Below are 23444 nucleotides of genomic sequence, written 5' to 3' on the forward strand. Positions count from 1 at the left end.
GGGATTCCAGTCTCCAGTGGCTCCAGACTGGCCTCGCTGGGCTTGGTACGCCGATCTGGTGCGGCTGGTCGCTGACGTTCTTGGAAGCTTCCTCTCAGGGAGGATCTGCTGTCCTAAGGACCGATCTTCCATCCTACTTTACGGTCGCTGGCTTTGACGGCTTGGCTGTTGAACGCCAGGTGCTAAAGGATAGAGGTTTGTCTGAGTCGGTGATTCCTACGTTGGTAAAAGCTAGGAAATCTACTTCAAAGAAGATCTACCATTGTGTGTGGAAGACGTATTGCGTGGTGTGAGTCTCTTTGGGTGCATCCTCGCTCCTTCTCGGTGGCTCGGAACTTACCTTTGCTTCAATGGGGGGTTGAACAGAAATTGGCCTTGAGTACCATCAAGGGCCAGGTATCGGCCCTGGCGGTCTTTTTCCAACAACCTTTGGCCACACACTCCCTGGTGCGTACTTTTCTTCAGGGTGTCCGACATTTTGGTTCCTCCAGTGCGGGCTTCATTGCCACCTTGGGATCTTAATTTGGTGCTTTCAGCTCTATGCAAGCCTACCTTTGAAAATATTTGGGAGATTCCCCTGCTTACGCTGTCCCAGAAGGTGGCGTTTTTGGTGGCTATTGCCTCTGCACACAGGGTGTCGGAACTGGTGGCGTTATCCTGTCGTTCACCTTATCTGGTGATTCACAAGAACAAGGCGGTGCTTCGTCCTTGTCTGACATTCTTTCCTAAGGTGGTCTCTGAATTTCATTTGAATGAAGACATTGTGTTGCCTTCCCTGTGTCCCAGGCCTAAACAGCTGAAGGAAATTGCCTTGCATGCCTTGGATGTGGTCCAGGCAATTAGGGTGAACCTGGCAGCTATGGAGCCTTTCAGGAAGTCAGACTCTCCATTTGTGCTCACAGATGGACCTCGCAAAGGGTTGTTCGCTTCCTCTGTGACCATTTCCAGATGGATCAGACAGACGGTGGTTCAGGCCTATTCCATCAGGGGTCAGGTTACTCCTTTCTCTGTCAAGGCGCACTCTACTAGGGCGCCTAGTGCCTCCTGGGCCTTCTGTCATCAAGCGTCAATGCACAGGTCTACAAGGCGGCCACCTGGTCGTCAGTGCACACTTTTACAAGGTTTTATAAAGTGGATGTGTTAGCATCTGTGGATGCTTCCTTTGGCCGCAAGGTTTTGCAGGCTGCTGTTTAAGAGGATCTGATCCTCTTTGAGGGTGTATTGTTTTTTTCAGGTGGGCTCCAGTTGTTTTGGTTGAGCCCTTGTTGCCTGGTTGGCTAATGTTTAGCCTTGGAAATTTTTTTTCTGTTTCCCACCCCTCATGTTTAACACTGCTTTGGGACGTCCCAATGGTCAAGAATGACAGGAGCTGTGTCCGTCAATGAATGAAAGAAAATGGGATTTTTGACTTACTGTAAAATCCATTTCTCTGATTTTGATTGACGGACACAGCACCCACCCCTCTGTGGAGTTATAATTCTTCTGACATTGCTTGTAACAAAAGTGAGTGACTATAGCAGGGAGAGACTGCCCATGGGTGTAGCCAGAAGTTTTTTCTGCCTAGTGTCCTACTCCTGTAGGGGGCAGTATAACCAAATGGTCAAGAATGACAGGAGCTGTGTCCATCGAACATCAGAGAAATGGATTTCACGGTAAGTCAAAAATCCTATTTTTTTTACTTCCTGCTCTTAAACACATCCTGTTAAACTTTCAGTGCAAAATAGAAATACATTTTTATTATTACAGGTCAAGAATTGTGAACTTTGAGGCCTCCATTGACCTTGCTACATATTGAGTCAAAACTCTTTCAGTTTGAAACACACATTGCGTCCATTGTTTGAGATGGTTTTGTTTGCCTGTACTTTGAGATGAGAAACTGTGTCATCTGCCCGAAAGGAAATTGTGTTTGTTAAACTTTGAATAAGAGAAACCAGAAAGATCATAAAACTATGTTCAGGCCATGGGACATTTTATCACACAATGGCCGAAACTCAATTTCAGGATAACACCTGTGTTCACCCATCCACAAGCAGGATAAGCTATTGTCTATATCATGAGGAGACAAACAAACGGAAACGGACAAAGGCTAGAATCTATCATTCATTTACCTATAAACCAACAAGGGGGTAGGGTTGTTGGAATCTACATGGAGTCAAATAAACATTGTTACTTAGAATGACGAGAACTGCAAATCTCAAAATGAATTTCAGAAAATCATAAATTGATATCTCTGCCCCATCATATACAAAAGGTGTTATGGAACTATGATGTTATGACAACCTCCTACTGAGAAGTACATTATATTCTATCATATAGTAGTGTCAAATGGTCAGAAATTTCACCCATATTTTATCATCCAGTCCAAATCATAAATGTACTGTTGTTAACATAATAATCCCTTAAATGGATAATACTCCAATTGGAAACAAACCATGTGTAGAAAAAGTTACATATACAAGCTGTTGTGTATCAATATATATAACTGTATGTATCTATATAATTCTTACTGCTACTAATTGAAGTCTTGGGTTAAAAAGTAAAATCCAATATATATGTATTACATAAGAGATATTAAATATGAGAATGGTGGTATCCAGATTAATCTTTATTCAGATACCTGGTGGATTAAATGGACGTCATAGATGAGAGCATGATTACATTTTATGTTTTTATAATAGTCTTAAATGGAGGAATCTTTATTTAATTTTAATATACTGGTTAACCAAGAGGTGTCACCCTATGACATCACCAGTTAATGAATAAGATGTTCCAACCAATAGGAATAATGTTCCTCCCACTGGGTTTGGCTTATGATAATTTTTACTGCCCTTTTGTTCAACACAAAATAAAAAGAAATGAGAGATGTAATAGGATACACAACAGACACACACAAGACACAAGACACATCACACTTACAACATACACACTACTAACAGCCATGCATAGACTCATCTACACAGACGCCATATTGGTCCACCATGTATCTGAACCTTTGAGGGACGCCAAAAGAAGCTCCTCCCTAATTGGCCACCATCTTGGAAATGCAGCCATCTTAAAGGAACCTGGTAACTACTATTCTAAGCTAAGCGGCCATTTTAAATATGGTAATTATGCCTTGCTGTTATTTGATTATTATTCAATATTGTTTATGTACTTCCTTAAATGTTTTACATTTCCTATTTAAAGGGTAACGAAAGTACAATCCCAGCCGTATAAACCATATGTAGATTTTTCTCTAAAGAGATGATTTTTGTTTTTATAACATTTTTTAATATCAGATTAAGCGCATTATTTGCAATTTTACGTCTTCCGTTTTGCATGGCTTATTCTCACTTCATCTGCAGTGGAATGACTTTCGGCCATGTGATTCGCAGACTATTGTGGTCTGATTATATAGAATATTAATGTATGGTTCATACTACACCTGGGAAAAACATAATCTTGTTTTATTTTACTTCATCGTTTAGCTAAATATCACATTGCATTTATCGTTTTAAGTTGGTATTTTATGTAAGGTTATCTCTTTGTGTCACTCAAGTATGATCATTTATGGTGAAAATATGTCTTGCGAATAAATATTCTTATATATATATTCCCTATTGTAGACTGTTTCACTAAGATTGGTATATGCTTTTAAAAAGAAATTAACTGATATAAAAAAAGAACTCGGGAAAATTACGTGGTATACTATGAGTGTCTGAACAAAATTGATTGGGTTTTGTTTTTAGTTATTAAATTATTTGCCGTAATCGGCTGGAGGCACTGCGTCATAAATTCTATTGATAGTTCAGACATCGCCTTTTAGTAATAAATTAAAAATAGTCAAATTTTATACCAAAACGCACAACATATTAAATGGAGGCACTGCTGAGATATCATTAATTTCTTACATATGCCAATCATAATTTTGATCATGGTGACATAATTAATAACTTTGCAAAAAAAAAAAAGGGAAATTTTTTTTTTATAATAATTTTTTTTTAATTATTTAATTGTGAATATTGATAGTAATGCCCTAAAATGTCTACATAAGGTAAGGTTCACGCTGCCAACTCTGGCTAGATGTCAATCCCACAGCCCCAGTAGATTCGGCACAGATCTAGAATATGTAGAGACACCTCTCTGAGTCTAAAATGGTGGTATATGTATAGGCTAGTTGGAGTCATACCAAAATCCTCAGTAAAAGTCGGGCCAAAAATGGGCACCAGACGTGGGTAGAGGAAAACCTGATGTATGAACTCACCGAAAGCTTCTCTAACCCCAAAGACGTCAGGAAGCGTGATCACATACTTTTAGAATCATGGCCAATCTTACTGTATCTCTGTGAGGAACTGCACCATAAGGCTCAGCAAAAAGGAATTTAGTAAAGTTCTAATCTCCACTCCAAATAATAAGAAGTGAGATAAGGAACCTCCTTGAGCAGGTGAAAGTGACCTCTATTGGGACACATAGGTTAAGAGAATGTAGCACGAAACTGTAGGAAAAAGTAGAACTGTGGCAGAAGTTGTATTCAGAAAGCTGTAATATAAGCAACCATTTGAAAGAGCAATGTAAACGATTAATGCAAGAAGTAGGAAGTTTTGAGCAAGGAAATGTTTTTTTTTATTAGTGGAAGTTGCCGAGTAACCAGCAGTTGAAAATTAAGTTGCCGAGTAACCAGCAGTGGAAAATGTATAAATAAATAAATAAAAATAAAAATGTAAAAGTTCCAGTAAGGACAGGAATTCATAAATAAATAAATAGGAAAGTTCAAAAAGGTTATGGTGTCCATACAAAAGGGTACTGCTTATCAGTCCTGCATTATAAATAAAATGAAGTAATTAATTAGACCCAGATATGACTCCCAGTCTGATGGTTATGACCCAGACAAGGGGGGGAGAGTCAGGCAAAGAGTCCACGTCCTACCCCAGCCATATTCCTAAGATAGGAGGGCAGAAATTGGGCAGCCATACATAACTAGGTATGAGTCATATCAGGTCACCGCAAAAAGACTAGCACCCCTAAAAAGATACCATACACCTCCAGAATTTAAAAAGTTTGTTTTAAAAGAGTACTGTCCCGATTTTTATTAAGACAGGGTCCTTAGATATTACTAATCATTTTGAGGCCTATGAAAACAGCCTTTCTGTGTTGTGCCTCAAGGATGTAATTTAAAAGTCGGCCCACACATAAAAAAAAAAAAAAATCCTTAACGCTGCTAGAGCTGCTATATATAATTTAAAATGTACACAGCACCAAAGCCCACTGAATTTTTGCTGTACTGTACTCAAAAGTGCCTAACACCCTTCAATGGAGGAGCCTGAGTACAACCATCCAGAATTTAAAACCCTGTGCTTTGAGGCATCGGCCAGGTACATAAAAATAAGTTTGGCCAGGGACTACAAGTTGGGGTGTTCACTGGAATGGTTGGCAAGAGAGCGACAATTTGCACTCCATCCAACAGACCAGTGAATACAAAGAAAGGCGTGAGCCTGTCACCAAAATTGTGGCAGGAACACACCTTTCTCCTCAACCTTAACACTAAAAATAAATAAATAAAAATAAAAAGGAGCAAGATTTTATACCGGATACCTCAAGGAGGACACCGGACACCCCACAAATAAGGAGGGGGGAACAGAGGCCATTTTAGGATTTCTTTCCAAGGGGACAGGACCCAAGGGTTCAAAGAATCTCCAGGGAGCATCCCCAAAGAGCCCAATTCACCCTTGAGGATGGAAATCCTCGCTATGCCAAATATCCTCAACAAAAGGGGGGACCCCACAAATAAATAGGGATTTGCCCCATCTTAGGGCTCCCCAAAATCCTCGGGAAGATGAAGAGACATTGAGGCCCAGACCCCGCCAGAACCGAGCAAATGGTTCTGATGGGGATCTGTCCCATCTGTCTGTACCCGAGAGACAAAGGCACCGCAGGAAGCGGAGCCAAATAAAAAAAAAAAAAAAAAGCCAATAATTCTATTTCTGAAAAGATTTTTCAGCAGAGTAGATGCCAAGATGGATCGGATGATCACTTGGTTCACTCAGGGCACTGTAGCCCGAACTAAAATAATTCCTCTTTAGGAACAAATCTTGTGGCCAGCCAAAGGCCACAAAATCCTTAAATGCCCAAATAGCAAGGGATCAGAGGGACACACTGAATGGATGCATAGGAGACAGAGGTTCTAACACCATTTTATCCCCAGGTCACAGTATTGAGGATCCTGAAAATCCCTGCCAGGGGGATCTTGGTTGTTAGATAATAACTACTCTCCTATTTTTCAGTGGTCACTTCATCCCTCTGACTCAAACAGGTCGCTCAAAGCGGGCACATTTCGAAAAATCGCCAATGGCGGTGATACAAGGAGGATCAAACCCTAATGACGTAATGAAGTCAAGAGGTTAAAGGTGGTATTACGGTAACCAAGAAGAATCCTCAATGTCAGGTAGTTTTGTTGCCTACCATGAATTGCATTGATGCCCCAAAGGGGGGATATTATATTTTTTTTTTCCTCCCAAGTAGAAGGTAAATTCTAACAAAATAGTATATCACTGTTCAATTGTTCAATGTGTGGTATCCATGGTGATGAATACGTCCCCATGTTAATGAGCCCCAGAAGTCAGTCTCCCCTGGGAAGGGTTGCATATATAGTCTCACCGCCCATGGTGGTCAGATAAAAGGCTGATCACACGATGGAATAAAGGAGGACTCTGAGGAAGCTCAGGATACTAACCTTACATTGAAATCCCAACTAAAAGTTATGGCTGAAAACTGTATGTATCATTTTCTCATGGAATCCATTTCCCTTTATAGGACTAAGAGATCCAGGAAGTAAGCAGGAAACCGAGAGTCTGATGTGTCTGAGACACCCAAAGGGGGGTACAGTGTGAAGGACCCGGGATACCCCTGATGGCCGGTCTACCAAGACGAACCCGTCAAGACAGCCAAAGGCAAAAGTGCCCGGAGAAATCCACATTCCACTGGCCAACAGATGATAACCCTTGGATCCACACCTCACTCGGAGTCACCATGCTTGTTTACTGAAGTCACTACACCTACTTGCAGGTGTCTACACCCCATTCAACTATTCCATACCTATCTACAAAGCTGTCAAAGTCCGATTTAAGCCCTATTTCTTCAAACGTTCTGCCTTGGAAAAATGTTTCAAACGGCTACGGCAATTTTCACAATTTTTCCAAGAGGGGGGATTTGTTAAACTTTCAGTGCAAAATAGAAATACATTTTTATTATTACAGGTCAAGAATTGTGAACTTTGAGGCCTCCATTGACCTTGCTACATATTGAGTCAAAACTCTTTCAGTTTGAAACACACGGAGGTAGGAGTCCAGGACAACCTGGGCTCTAGCGATCACAGGATGATCACATTTAGTATAAATAACAATATAAAAAGGCAAGTGGGGAACATAAGAACCCTAAACTTCAGAAGGGCAGACTTTCCAAAATTGTACTCATTGATGGAAAGGGTAAACTGGGACCAAACCCTGGGATCACTGACCACAGAGGAAAAATGGGAATGCTTTAGAACAATATTAAGCAAAGGCATCTTGCAGTGCATTCCTATGGGGAATAAATTTAGAAGAGACAAAGCCAAACCTGGCTGGCTAAACCGTAGCGTTAAAAAACTTATTAGGGGAAAAAAATTGGCCTTCAAGAAATATAAATCAGAGGGCACAGTATCGGCCTTCCAGCAATACAAGGAGGAAAATAAGAAGTGTAAACACGAAATCAAGATGGCTAAAATCAACTTTGAGAGACAAATAGCGGAGGATAGTAAAAAAAACCCAAAGAAATTCTTTAAATATATCAACAGCAAAAAAACTAGGGCAGTGCATATTGCACACATAATTAACGATGATGGGAGGATGGTTACAGAGGACACTGAAAAAGCAACCGTGCTGAATTCTTTTTTCTCGTCAGTTTTTACGCAGGAAAAGGAAGGGTACACTGACCATGACTGTATGGTTAGTAGTAATACACAGGACTTGCCACTATGGCTAACAGAGGGGGAAATCAGGGAAAGACTGGATAAACTTAACACAAACAAATCACCAGGCCCGGATGGCGTACATCCGAGAGTGCTCAAGGAACTCAGTATGGTTATATCTAGACCACTGTTCCTGATCTTTGCTGACAGTATTAGGACAGGAGATGTACCAGGGGATTGGAGGAAGGCTAACGTGATTCCGATATTCAAAAAGGGCCAGAGACATATCCCGGGAAATTATAGGCCTGTCAGTCTGACATCAATAATATGTAAACTTTTGGAGGGGATGATAAGGGACTATATCGTAGAGTATGCTAAAGACAACAACATCATCAGTAGTAACCAGCACGGGTTTACAAATGGGCGTTCTTGTCAAACCAATCTCTTAGCATTCTACGAGGAAGTGAGCTGTGAGCTAGATAGGGGGAGACCAGTGGATGTGGTGTACTTGGATTTCGCTAAGGCGTTTGATACAGTTCCCCACAAGCGCTTAATTTATAAAATAAGGTCTGCAGGTATCGACAGCAGGGTTTGCTCTTGGATACGGAATTGGCTAAAAGGCCGTGTCCAAAGGGTAGTAATAAACAGCGCATACTCAGACTGGTCTGAGGTAGTAAGCGGGGTGCCCCAGGGCTCAGTCCTGGGACCAACCTTGTTCAATTTATTCATAAACAGCATTGAGGAAGGGATCAGTAGTTCGTTATCAGTTTTTGCAGATGACACAAAATTGGCCAGGGCAATAACTGCACAGCATGAAGCAGATATCCTACAGAATGACCTGGACAAAATTACGGAGTGGGCAACGACATGGCAAATGAGGTTTAATGTGGAGAAGTGTAAGGTTTTGCACTTGGGGACCAAAAACATAAAAACACAATACACGTTAGGAGGGGAACCCTTGGGGGAATCAAAAATGGAGAAAGATTTGGGAGTCTTAGTTGATGATAGATTAGGCAACAGCATGCAATGCCAAGCGGCAGCTTCCAAAGCCAACAGAATATTAGCATGCATAAAGAAAGGGATGTATTCCAGAGATAAGACTATAATCCTTCCACTTTATAAAACTCTGGTCCGACCGCATCTGGAGTATTCTGTCCAGTTCTGGTCGCCAGTCCTCAGGAGGGATGTGTTGGAGCTGGAGAAAGTCCAGAGAAGGGCAACTAAACTGATTAGGGGGTTGGAGGACCTTACCTATGAAGAGCGGCTGCAATCGCTCGATTTATTTTCCCTGGAGAAAAGACGTCTGAGAGGGGACATGATAGCAATTTATAAATATCTTAATGGGGATCTCAGCTTAGAAGAAAAGCTGTTCATTCGAAGGAATTGCATGAGGACTCGAGGACATACAATGCGATTAGAGGAGAAGCGTTTTAACCTCAGGCAACGTGGGGGGTTCTTTACTGTTAGGGCTACAAGATTGTGGAATTGTCTACCACAAGAGGTGGTTTCTGCGGGTAGTATGGTGACTTTCAAAAGACTCTTAGACTTACATCTCAAGGATCAGGAGATTGAGGGCTATGTTAGATGATTACAGTCACACACACCTACACAGGTTGAACTGGATGGACTATTGTCTTTATTCAACCTCGCCTACTATGTAACTATGTAACATTGCGTCCATTGTTTGAGATGGTTTTGTTTGCCTGTACTTTGAGATGAGAAACTGTGTCATCTGCCCGAAAGGAAATTGTGTTTGTTAAACTTTGAATAAGAGAAACCAGAAAGATCATAAAACTATGTTCAGGCCATGGGACATTTTATCACACAATGGCCGAAACTCAATTTCAGGATAACACCTGTGTTCACACATCCACAAGCAGGATAAGCTATTGTCTATATCATGAGGAGACAAACAAACGGAAACGGACAAAGGCTAGAATCTATCATTCATTTACCTATAAACCAACAAGGGGGTAGGGTTGTTGGAATCTACATGGAGTCAAATAAACATTGTTACTTAGAATGACGAGAACTGCAAATCTCAAAATGAATTTCAGAAAATCATAAATTGATATCTCTGCCCCATCATATACAAAAGGTGTTATGGAACTATGATGTTATGACAACCTCCTACTGAGAAGTACATTATATTCTATCATATAGTAGTGTCAAATGGTCAGAAATTTCACCCATATTTTATCATCCAGTCCAAATCATAAATGTACTGTTGTTAACATAATAATCCCTTAAATGGATAATACTCCAATTGGAAACAAACCATGTGTAGAAAAAGTTACATATACAAGCTGTTGTGTATCAATATATATAACTGTATGTATCTATATAATTCTTACTGCTACTAATTGAAGTCTTGGGTTAAAAAGTAAAATCCAATATATATGTATTACATAAGAGATATTAAATATGAGAATGGTGGTATCCAGATTAATCTTTATTCAGATACCTGGTGGATTAAATGGACGTCATAGATGAGAGCATGATTACATTTTATGTTTTTATAATAGTCTTAAATGGAGGAATCTTTATTTAATTTTAATATACTGGTTAACCAAGAGGTGTCACCCTATGACATCACCAGTTAATGAATAAGATGTTCCAACCAATAGGAATAATGTTCCTCCCACTGGGTTTGGCTTATGATAATTTTTACTGCCCTTTTGTTCAACACAAAATAAAAAGAAATGAGAGATGTAATAGGATACACAACAGACACACACAAGACACAAGACACATCACACTTACAACATACACACTACTAACAGCCATGCATAGACTCATCTACACAGACGCCATATTGGTCCACCATGTATCTGAACCTTTGAGGGACGCCAAAAGAAGCTCCTCCCTAATTGGCCACCATCTTGGAAATGCAGCCATCTTAAAGGAACCTGGTAACTACTATTCTAAGCTAAGCGGCCATTTTAAATATGGTAATTATGCCTTGCTGTTATTTGATTATTATTCAATATTGTTTATGTACTTCCTTAAATGTTTTACATTTCCTATTTAAAGGGTAACGAAAGTACAATCCCAGCCGTATAAACCATATGTAGATTTTTCTCTAAAGAGATGATTTTTGTTTTTATAACATTTTTTAATATCAGATTAAGCGCATTATTTGCAATTTTACGTCTTCCGTTTTGCATGGCTTATTCTCACTTCATCTGCAGTGGAATGACTTTCGGCCATGTGATTCGCAGACTATTGTGGTCTGATTATATAGAATATTAATGTATGGTTCATACTACACCTGGGAAAAACATAATCTTGTTTTATTTTACTTCATCGTTTAGCTAAATATCACATTGCATTTATCGTTTTAAGTTGGTATTTTATGTAAGGTTATCTCTTTGTGTCACTCAAGTATGATCATTTATGGTGAAAATATGTCTTGCGAATAAATATTCTTATATATATATTCCCTATTGTAGACTGTTTCACTAAGATTGGTATATGCTTTTAAAAAGAAATTAACTGATATAAAAAAAGAACTCGGGAAAATTACGTGGTATACTATGAGTGTCTGAACAAAATTGATTGGGTTTTGTTTTTAGTTATTAAATTATTTGCCGTAATCGGCTGGAGGCACTGCGTCATAAATTCTATTGATAGTTCAGACATCGCCTTTTAGTAATAAATTAAAAATAGTCAAATTTTATACCAAAACGCACAACAATCCAATAGACAAAAAATTTAAAAATCGAGTTTCTTTATCAATTTATGCCAATATGTATTCTGCTATATATTTTTGGTTAAAGAAAATCCCAATAAGTGTATATTGGGCAAAAGTTACAGCGTATACAAACGATGGGATTTTTAAAACATTTTCTTTTTACTAGTAATGGCGGTATCAGCGACTTATAGCGGGACTGCAACATTGTGGCGAACAAATCTGACACCTAACTGACTTTTTGGGGGAGCACTGACACTAATACAGTGAATCATGCTAAAAATATGCACTGTCACTGTACTAATGGCACTGTTTGGGAAGGAGTTAACATCAGGGGCCATCATAGGGTTACATCTGTGCCTAGGGAATACTTACTAACTGTGGGGGAGGTGCTTTTCCTACTGGAAGATATAGATCAGTGTTTCTGTTTGACAGAAACACAGGCTCCATGTCTTCTGTACTCACAGAATGACAGTCTGCCTTGTTTACATAGGCAGACTGTTATTCTATCAGAATAACGAATGATCGCTGGGTCCCAGCAGACATCACGGGACCTGCTGATTTGCTCCCGCCCAAAACCCAGTAGTGCAGAATCGCGTATATATACACGTGATTCTGCACAGAGAGGCCACCCTGTGGTTAAATATGTATTAATGCTGTATATACAGAATTGCATTCATGTCGTGACATGTTGCCCTAATAAAGAAAGTAAATAATTACCTCTTCTGCCCCATGCATCTGTAAATGCCTCTCAGAAAGTGTGAGAGAGTGTGTGGATTGGTAACTCCCACCAACCCCAATGTCCCTATAGGATGTTGCAGTAACGTAGGGAGAGCTTTTATTGGTGCTTTGGGTTTGGTGACAGAGTTGCTTTAAGAAAACCTGTGCTTTGTCTATTCAGCATCACTACTGCTCCAGTATTTTCCAAGTCACAGACCCACAACAAATATGCAGATAAGACTTTCCAGGTCAGTGATACAAAAAGTATTGAAGCTTAAGAATGAACATGGCAGCCCCTGTCACTGGCTAAGAACAAGTATATACAAAATGACTTTTGAGTTCACTTTCCTGATCTGTGTGTTTGTTCCAGATCAGTGTAGTAAAAGAATAAAGCCAAGAGCAAGTTGCTTCCACTGGCCCCTGAAGTACAGGCTCTAGGTTTCCTTCACATATCTCACCTTGTACATGAGGGGCACTGAGCGCCACTGTTAGCGGCACCCACAGAGAAGGAACAATGTCCCGTATCGGCATCTCTTCTGGTAAAACTGGACCTGTAAACATAGGAAAATACTAGAGACTGTTAATCCATGGAATCCCCCTAACCTGGTTGTAAAAGTCAATTCTACAATGAAGCTCAACAGGAAAGCACAACAGTTCACTGTTATACTCCCTGGACACACCCGCCTTCCTTACTACACATAGAATCAGGTCCTGACTCCCTACAATCTTAGCAAACGGATAAGACCAAAGTCTCAAAAAACACAGTCTCGCTCTTGAGTGCCTGTGGCGTAAGACTAAGTTTTAGCAAAATTTCTACCAATATAATCTTGCCCTCAAAAAATAAAATTCCTGCCTCTACTGCCAAGAAGACCTACTTTATCACTCTCATTAACTTCTCATCCAGTCCCTCATCAACTCTTTTCTACCTTCAACTCTACCCACTTTTAATACCGTACCATAGCTGAAAGATGGCTACAGCGCGGCTCTGTTCTGGGAGGGCATCCATGGGCATCCAATCACAGCAACCCTTTACTATGTGATCAGCTGTGTCTAATCACAGCTGACCACATGTAAACAAACTTGTTGGTTATCAGCATTTCTTTCCTCATGCGCTGTCACAGCATGAGGAAAAGAGAGCCGATAACCGGCAAGTGTGACGGGACTTATGGCACTGATCATCAGTGCCATGATAATCAGTGCAGCACCAACAGTGCCCATTAGTGCAGTCTCATCAGTGCACATCAGTGAAGAAGAAAAATTACTTATTTGCAAAATTTTAACCGAAACAAAGAAAAACGTTTTTTTTTGTTTTTTTTTCCAAACGTTATGGTCATGTTTGTTTAGCAAAAAGAAAAAAAAAACCCAGTGGTGATTAAACACCACCAAAAGAAATCTCTATTTTTGTGAAAAAAATGCTAAAAATATCATATGGGTACAGTGTTGCATGACCACCCAATTGTCATTTTAAAGTGTGACAGCACTGAAAGCTGAAAATTGGCCTGGGCAGGAAGGGGAAAAAATTGTCCGGTATCTATCCTCCACTGCCTCCAACCAATAACTCCCTCACTGCCCAGGAGATCGCCAATCCCTTAAAAAAATAAGATTGATACGAACTGTGATGAGATCTTAGCTGTCAACTCTATGTCCATGGGTAAAATCATTACTTCCTCATTCAATCCCACTACTATACACAAGGTTACTAAACTTTTTTTCTAACCCACCTTACCACCTGCTCCTAGACCCTGTTCACTCTCAAATGCTACGGTCACCCTCTGGCTCTGTTCTACACTCTCGAACTCACATCTTCAATCTCTCCCTCTCTTCCCAAACTTTTAAAACCTGGATTTAAACATTTAAAAGCCCCCATTGCACCCCACCAATCTTAACCTACACTCATCCTCCTTGCTCCTCTTTTCCTCAAAACTCCTTGTACACCTGATCTACAACCGACTAAGGAGTCCCCTCACTGAGCATAACCTTCTTGATAGCCTTTAGTCTGGATTTCACCCTCAACACTCCACAGAACCTGCTCTCCTAAAATGATTGGTTAAAATCAATGGGCCCTATTCCCTATACTCTGAAGCCCCGTACACACACGCAGATCGTCGTCATACAAATGTTCGTCTTTTCTCCCCGGGATGTCGGTGTCTGTTGAAAAGTGCTAAGACAGCATAAGGACAGCACAAGAATTTTGTCCGCAGACTTCAGCTGACTGCAGAAGTGATGTCATGTAATGGTTAACTTTCCCTGTGTTTTTTATTTTCTGAGCATGCCCAGTCTTGCAAATCTGCGGTCTGTCGGCTGATTTCTGTACTGACAGGCGAACAATCGTCCGTTCTGGTGTCTGCAGACAAAAATTTTCATGTTTGCAAGAAAGACTCTTGTCCGCGGATTGTGTGCAGACATCTGTCGGAGGCACCATACTAACACGCATACAATCGGCAGATCTTTCGTCCGCCGACGTTTGTATGACGACGATCTGCGTGTGTGTACGGGGCTTTACTCCTGGACCTCGCTGCTGCCTTTGACACAGTTCACCACTCCCTCCCCAAAAAAAACCTCTTTGGTCTTCATGACTGTACTCTTGGCTGGTTCTCATCCTACCTATCCCACCGTACCTTCAGCACCACTTCAGTTTTACTTCCTTCTATCTCTGTCGGGGTTGACCCAAGGTTCTGCTCTTGTACCTCTCCTATTCTCCATCTACACCTCCTCCCTGAGTTAGTTGATAGTCTAAAATGGCTTCCAATACTATTTCTATGCTGATGACATATCCTAACCCTCAGCTCACCCATCACTAATTTACTAACAGACATATCAGATTGGACGCCACACAACTTCATCAAACTCAATCTCAAAGTCGCTCATTGACAGACGCAGTCCTCTTTGATTAATATCAGTAGGGTTATACTGCCCCCTACAGGAGTAGGACACTAGACAGGAAAAATGTTCTGGCCACACCTTAGGGGCAGTCCCAGAGGGTATATCCTCTCTCTCCCTGCTACAGGATGTCAGTTTTTTTTCTGCCTAGTCAGGAGTAAGGACCTAAGTTCCTTGCTGGGATCTCTGGTCCTGGCAAGCGTTTTTAGATAAATCTTTTTTTAGTTAGCTTTTTTCTCCAGTTGTTCCTGTGAGATCTTCAAGCAAATATGCTGGAGCTGGGCGACGGGCTGGATGTTGAGATCCAGTGGTCACCCCAGCCGGTCTACGAGCGCGTGCAGGCCCTAGCTCCGCGCTGGGTCGGCCGCGACATAGTCCCATGGACGGGGACTGGCCCCGCGAGTTAAACGCCTCCCCAGGTCGCCCACGACTAGTTTGAAACGGAGTCGCGGCGTCCTTGTTGGCCGACAGCCCCCCACCTCGGTGGAGAGGGGTTCTGTCAGGAGTTGGTGCCCGCCTGTTCCGGTATGGTAAGTAGAATGTCCCCTTTCCCTACTGTCAGGTGGACGCGGGCCTATCCGTGGGATGGTCGGACCCTCATGACCGGGTTCCCTTCTATCCTGTAACACACTCCTCCTAAGATGGGGTGGTCGCAATCCATCCCTGCGAGCTCCCTCCCGCCGGCAGGCCGAGCCGAGTACCACTCGGGCCCAGGCCGCCCCTTCCAGGACAGCAGGCTTGGTTTGGGAGCTGACAATCCGGTAAAATCTATTACTGCTAGCTGCATTATAGATTGAGTGACTAAGATGGAGTGGAGCGCCGCAAGTCATGCAAAGCACTTCTCGATCGGTCGACTGCAGCCGCATGGAGTGCCGTTGCGGGCACACGAGGCCTCTCTCTCTCTCTCTGTGGGGGTTCCGAAGCAGGTGGCACTGAGGGGCGCTGTTGCGCTGGGGGATTACATACAAAAAAAATGTCGTCGGACATTTCAGATACAGATTCTGAGCCTGTCGCTGCGGCTGCAGGTCCCTCTTCTGGGGCTGGTGTCTCGTATCCCATCTATTCGGATAGCGAGGAAGACGTTTCTGCCTCCGCTATAGCGCAAGATGAAGCGCTGGTAGATGCACTGATTGTGTCTGTGCGGGAAACCTTAAGACGGAGGCAGTTGATACAGAAATTGCTTTTGGTACTCGCAAGCCTACCAATATGGCGAAGGTGTTTCCTTTGTCCAAGTGTTTTGAAGATATAATTAAGGAAGAATGGGTCCGTCCAAAACGAACCCCTGGTATTTCCAAACGGATGCTAGACGCCATCCGTTTGAAGAATCCCTCCTTAATAAATGGACGGTACCACCGTCGGTGGATTTGCCGATTTCCAGACTAAATAAAGCTACTGTTATCCCGGTGGAGGACGCTCCATCTTTTTGGGGGTCGGTGGACCGTAAGGCGGAATCTATATCCCGCTCTATATTTTCCCTAAGAGGGTCAGCCTTTAGGCCAGTGTTTACCATTTGCTCTGGTTTCACAAACATTGACAGAGTGGACCAAGTTGTTACGCCGGGATCTGGAGGGGAGGAGTCTCCCCCCGGCAGTATCGGATTTGCTGGAACAGATGGTACAAGGGCTACAGTTTGTCTGTGATGCCGCCCTGGACGCTGCTCCGTTAATGGGGCGCGTATTGATCTCGGCGGTGGTCCTTAGGCGTATGCTGTGGTTAAAATGCTGGTCGGCGGATCAAGCTTCCAAAAAAGCTTTGGCTAATCTCCCCTTTCAAGGGGATCGCCTGTTTGGTGCCACCTTGGATGAGATCATCAAGGGTCTCACTGGTGGCAAGAGCATTATATGAATAATAATATTGCTGTATGTGTCCCACTTTCTGACATTTCCCCTTACTTGCTGTAAGGACAGTAGTAGTTTTAGTGAAGAAGATTTAGAACCTTTCATGGAGTTCTTATTGCTGGCCGTGTCTCACTGTCCTGGTGACAACAGCTTCTCCCCATTTCTTGTACTAGTTTTACAGGGAGAGAAATATGTCTCTCGTTATATAATGTCTTTGTTAGGTTTAGCATCACTGCATGGAATGTAGCACACAAGTCAGAAAATGGTGTTTGAGTCTTCTCATGTTTATGTTCTCACCTAGCCAGCAGTGGGCTTCTCTTTGTAGGTGCATAGCTTTCACCACATCTGCTCTGCCCAATCTCTTCAGCTGTTTGGTCAGACTTCGAAACTGATTTTGATTTTCTGGCATACTATAGAAGGCCTCCAGGTAATCCCTGACACACACCGGTTGGCTACCCTGCAGAGAGACACAGCTATGTAGTTATGCAGAGCTATTGGCCACATGCAGCAGACTTAGGCTAAGCTACTACGCATAGGGAATGGAGAATGAACCTATGGTCTGTGCATCGATTTATAAAGACAGATACTCTGGGGAATGTAATGTATAGCACAGCAATTGTATATACATAGTACAGTGTGTGTGGTGTGCCATTATCATGGTGACAGATAGTCGAGAATTGTGGGGCTGTAGTGGTAGTCAAAAGTGTAGTTGATGTGAAGGTGGTAGTCAATACAAAATTGAGTGGGTGGGTACAGTGTTTCTAGACAGAAGTGCGTGACTCAAGTATCTGACATTGAAATTTGTATGGGTGAAGTGTCAGTCGGTGGAGGAATGCATGTCATTGCAGCGATGGCCAAAAATCACCCTTTGGCTCTGTATTGCTGAGGACACATTGGGATTGATTTCCTAAAATTGGAGAGTGCAAAATCTGCGGTAGCTCTGCACCAATCGGCTTCCAGGTTTTATTTTAAAGCTTAATTGAACAAGCTGAAGTTAGAAGCTGATTGTTTAGAGATGAGAGTAATGAACTAATGCGCTAACCAATAAATAGATTCAGGGTGGGAGTATGTGCATAAAGAGCAATAGCAGCCAATTTCTGTATTGTCACCACATACAATAAAAGGAGAAAAAATCAGCGCTAATGCAAAAAAATAATAATATTTAATAATAAGGACCAACATATAAATGTTATCAAATCCAATAATGTGCATACATAAAAAACATGCTAAAAGTGGCAAACACAGGTGAAAAAAAAATCACACATGAATGGTGCAATAAATGTGAGAAAGAATAATCTCTAAAAAAGTTTATATTAAAAGTCCATAAAATTGTGAAGAAAAGTATCAGAATTGCTGGAAGTCCACACATAAGTAACGACAATCAATAATAAAGGGGTGTCTTCTGTGCAAAATCAGAAAACAAACAGGCACTTATCCACCTATAAGTGCAATGGCTGCTCACCTCAATGAAGGATAATATGCGCATTCAAAATAATCCCAAGATGGAACAAATCCTACACAGCGGTGTATAATCGGCTCACGAAAAGCAAGCAGACATCTCCATAGTGTAGTATTTCAAAGCAGCAATTTATTAAAAAAATAGGAACTTACATTTGGATATAAAATTACAGATGGGCAGTAGATGGGACCGCGGGGTCCCCGAATCAAGTAGTGTCTCTGAATGTGACAACAATACACAGAAATTCCCTCTGACTGGGATTTAAAGGGGCAGGAGTGGATGAAGTATATAGATCAAGGAGGTGAATTACAAATAATTATCGAAAGTACTTTATTACAACAATTAATTCAATACAAAAAGACATGAATTGTTAAAAATATATGTGGTTCAGTCGGTCAACGTTCAAAAAAAACTGTTTACATAAGGACAGCAAGGACCCCTGGATTTTGGGTCTTTGCTGTTTTTTTTTTTTTTTTCAGCCTATTTTAAAACAACTGTATGTAAGTTCGTGTGTCCATGCAACCATAGGCATTTACATGGTATTAGAAATAAGTGTTTTCATTTTGCTTCAGTTTGTACCAATGTTTTTGAAGCCTTTGTTTGCTTAATTATTTTCAATAAAGCTTTATATTGGTAAAAAAAAAAAAAAAAAAAGAAAAAGTAGAATTGTTTTCATACTTACCGTAATTTTCCTTTCCTGGATCCTCCTCATGTCAGCCTACTATGGGTCAGCTCTGCCCCTCTGACCCCTTTAGGACAACCTCTAACTAGTCTTTAAAGTGCGGCTGTCTCCCCTAGGAAACTGTTCCCTTACAAGCCCTTCGCGACAGAGACCTGGGTGGGAAATCCTCGGCTAAAATGAGGAGGATCCAGGAAAGGAAAATTACGGTAAGTATGAAAACAATTTTCCTTATTCCTGGACCTCTTCATGTCAGCCTACTATGGGACGTACCAAGTAATATTTCAGGAAGGGAGGGAATAAAGACTACAAAATAACTCACCCTGCTGTCTAAACCTATTTACACGAGAGACAGCCGCAGAAAATCATATGAAGAAGTTCCTCGGAAGGCAGTAAGGTCAGGACCATTCTTTAGTGGTGAATGAAAGTGTTTACCAGCATAGCCCGATGCTTACACTCTACTTCTGCCAACCCCCTGGCCTATATGCTTAAGGAACTGCCCTAATTTTGTGCAACGTGCCGTAATTTTTGAAGACATAGGAAGCCGCAGGGAGCTAGTCAAACCAAACCATCCTGACTGTTCAGGAAGGACTAACCCCTGCCAATGCCATGAAACTCCCCTAAACCCACTTGGGACACCAAGTGGTCATTCCCCTTGAAAAGACCATACTGATCCCAAGTAGGCTGAAGGGGAAGAATCAGATTAAATTCCTTTTCATATTCTCTCCCTTTCATCTTCTGAAAAAGCAAGAAGAGTGGTTTCTCAGTTCACTTAGAAAGTAGTCCATGGAAAGTTGGAACTTGGGAAAAAGCCATCTGGCCGAAAAGACGGAAAGAAGACTTTTTTTTTTTTATTTACAAAAACGCATAATCCTGATACTCTCTAGAGAAGCAAGTATCCATCGCCACAGGATGTAGGGTTTACAATGAGTTCAATGCTACATCATTCCCTAACCAATTTGGTGGCATACAACAAAATCTTAAACCTGAAGGAGACAAGGAATCCTAATTCTTCCGTGAAGAATCGCGCAAGAAGTCTGCCACCTGTGGTGATAAGTGGAATAGCCAGAATTTCTTGATTCTGCAATATGGAGCTTATTCTCCCTCTGGCAATATAAAATGATCACCGATATCACATTTCAACCTACAGACCATCCATTTCCGCCTTCCAAAATCTGGATGGAAATATTAGTCCCCTGGAGTATGAAATCATGGAAGCACAATAGTCAAAATGGCCAATGAATCTTTGGAATCATCCTGAAAATCAGCAGAGCTGGAGGGGAAAAAAGCACACCAGGTGGAGCTTTCACATCTTAGCCAAGGCGCCCTGACCTATGGTCTGAGAGTCCCAGGACCAGGAAAAGTAGAAAGGACAATGGAATATCTCTGCTGACCCTACCAGACCTATGGGCAGCGTAACCTAAAGTTTTAAGAAGAACCACACTTGTTCCAGGTTGAGAGTCAATTCACAAGGATCTATGATTTTTCTGGTCAATCAGACTGGTAAAACTCTGACCCTGGAAGATTTAATACCCTCCAAGATAAAACCTACACTCGGGACAAAGGATAAAATCAGCACAATACCCTCTAGAGTGGTAGGCTCCTGACTCCCTCTTGGTGAACTAAGAAAATTACCATGGTAGTTGTCTGAAAAACACCCCCAGACCTCCTAAAAGAGACCGAATTGCTATCAGAACAAAACAGACTGCCTCTGGTTTCAACAGACTTAAACTGAGTTTGAGTCTTGCCATCTCTAATCCTTGGCATAAAGACCCACACACTGAGCACCCCAGTCCCAAGAACTGCCGTGTGTAGACACTAGTTTTGAGTGGCAAGACAGAGATCACAACCACAAAACTGTCAACCATACTCTCCTTCCCAACTCCATCCAATAGAAAAGGAGGTGAAATTATGCTCCAGAGACAAAAATCTAAACCCCAACAATAGGCAAGTTATTTGTTCCAAGACTGAGATTCCCTGTCTACCGAAGAAACCGAGGCGCATGCATTGCCTGGGTGTGCAGGAACTGCCCCACCTGACATTACCCTAGGACTAAGGCCTGTTACAGAAAAGAGCAGAACCAAGAAGAGACAGAGCTATCAGTAAGAAAAGAGCCCCTGTCCTGAGCAGTGTGCAGGAATATCCAGATATTCAAAAAGGTGAGTTAGTCCCAGAGATGATCTCTGGAGGTTCTGGCCCATCCAAATTACTGAAATGCCTGAAAGATCTTTTTAGGTCTGTCAATAGAGCCCATGCCAATTGTAACCTAACAAGAAGTCACCACAAGATCACACAAAGACTTTAAGGCTAGTATTGGGCCTAGCCTCCTAACGCCCACAGCACTGGCGAGAGGCAGAGGGTCAATACAAGTGGGCTAATGGAACTGGGAAGAACCACCTCTCAGAACTGAAGAATGGCATTCTCATTGTCGAGGAAAAATAAATTCAAGTCATCTACTTCACCGTTTTCCCCTTGCCAGCCCAAGCATGGTGGAGGATAGGAAGACCAAGCAAGAAGCACACATCACTTGCTAATAGACAGGCTCTGTCTATTAGCACACATCACTTGCTAATAGACAGAGCCTGTCCTCCACTTTCCTCCTGCATAAAATGCTCAGGATCCCAGGCCCCAGAAGGATGGGCCTGGCCTTAACTAGCACTGAACAGCGATCCAGGACTAAGTAGACTGAATTTGATTCTACTAAAAATTGACCAGATGAAAGCTCTCGAGGGTCCTGCAGGCTAAAGCGTTATCTAGCAGCAGCGCTCCTACATAGCTATAAGCAGGATATCACTGAGGAAATGAATGCCCTAAGGATAGATAGTGCCTCCAAGAGGGTTCTGGGGCAGGTGCGATAATCAAAAAGCATACAAGGACCCAGAAGGATGGACATGACCTTTGCTTGCAATGAACAGCAATCCAGGACTTAAGTAGACTGAATTTGAATCTACTAAAAATTGACAAGATACTCCAACATCCAGAGGGTCCTGCAGGCTAGAACATTACCTAGCCGCAGCACCCCTACTTAGCTATCAGCAGGATATCCCTTGAGGAAATAAATGCCCTAAATATTGATAGTACCCTCAAGAGGGTCCTGGGGAGAATGCCAACCAAAAAACATACCATGACCTAGGCCAAGCCATCGTCTGCTAGAAAACCTGAGAAGTGCTGGCGAACCCAGACTATAGGAATATGTAGACTAGCGTCTGCTAAGTCCTAGAAAAGGGCACCGGTCTCCCTTCCTCACCACCAGAATAATGGCTTTCCAGGATTCTGTCATGAAGACAGGAACCTTCATAAACACATCCACGTGCTTAGCACTAAGATAAATCCAAAGCCCATCCGATATTTGCGACCCATGAGAGGGAATGAATATTTGTGCTCCACCTCTGCATCTGTATCAAAAGAATGCCCTGAGCCACAAATCACTCCTTTAAACTGTGACAGATTGGTGGAGCATGGGAGCTATGGCAAGGAACAGGAAACTGCTGCAGGGATGAGAACATTTAGCTATCATTGATACTCAAAAAGTAAAAAGGTCTCCCAGGGTATGGGAGGCAATGCAAATATTGTACACTGCTTTTTAAAACCTGCATTTGACCGTAGCCCTAGAGCAGTGATAGCGAACCTCGGCACCCCAGAACTACACCCCCACGATGCCCAACTACACTGCAGAGTGCATGAGCACCATGGGAAATGCAGCCCCAAAACATCTGGGGCGCCAAGGATCACAACCACCGCAAGGTAAACTGGGGTAGCCAACCATGGCCCTGCAGCTAATTTGAAACCACAAACCCCCTGTTGCCTCTGCCTTCAGGAGGCATGCATATGGCTGTAGAGTTTTGCAAAGCCTCAAGATGCAGAACATGTAAGGGCCCCCATGGGCTTAGAGTGGTGAACTGTCCCCCACAGCACTGGGGCAGCTTGACCCAGAAACCTAGAGAAGCTGTAGGAGTGCACAATTATCAGTATTACTGCCCTCTTCTGGTTAAGAGGTATATGTGCTGCAGTACAGAACCTGGTATTCCCAGGTGGTCCCCCATCCATCTGCTAACCAGGTCTGATCCTGCTTTGCTTCTGAGATCAAGCACAAACAGGGTGGTGTGGTCTGATCCTGCTTAGCTTCGGAGATCAAGCACATACAGGGTAGGGTGGCGTGGCGTGGCGTGGCCACAGGCTGTCTCCACAGGCTGTCTCCACTAAGCCAAATTTGATGCTGTAGTTCTGGGCCATCTCCCGGAGACACTGTCTGCAGC

The 23444-nt window shown here is 42.3% G+C and overlaps 1 protein-coding gene across 1 annotated transcript in view; it reads right to left on the minus strand.

Annotated features, from left to right (window-relative positions):
• Window positions 1-23444, minus strand: part of LOC309559822 (uncharacterized protein) — a 38017-nt gene that overhangs the window by 7151 nt on the left and 7422 nt on the right. The window contains exons 3-4 of the mRNA XM_082263256.1: window positions 17348-17507; window positions 12791-12883 (exon numbers count right to left, since the gene is read on the minus strand). Coding sequence (XP_082119382.1) covers window positions 12791-12883; window positions 17348-17507 — 253 coding nt within the window. The remainder of the gene's footprint in view (window positions 1-12790; window positions 12884-17347; window positions 17508-23444) is intronic.

The sequence above is a fragment of the Pelophylax lessonae genome (genome assembly GCF_965119305.1).
Source record: "Pelophylax lessonae genome assembly, chromosome: 7".
Classification (NCBI taxonomy): Eukaryota; Metazoa; Chordata; class Amphibia; order Anura; family Ranidae; genus Pelophylax; species Pelophylax lessonae.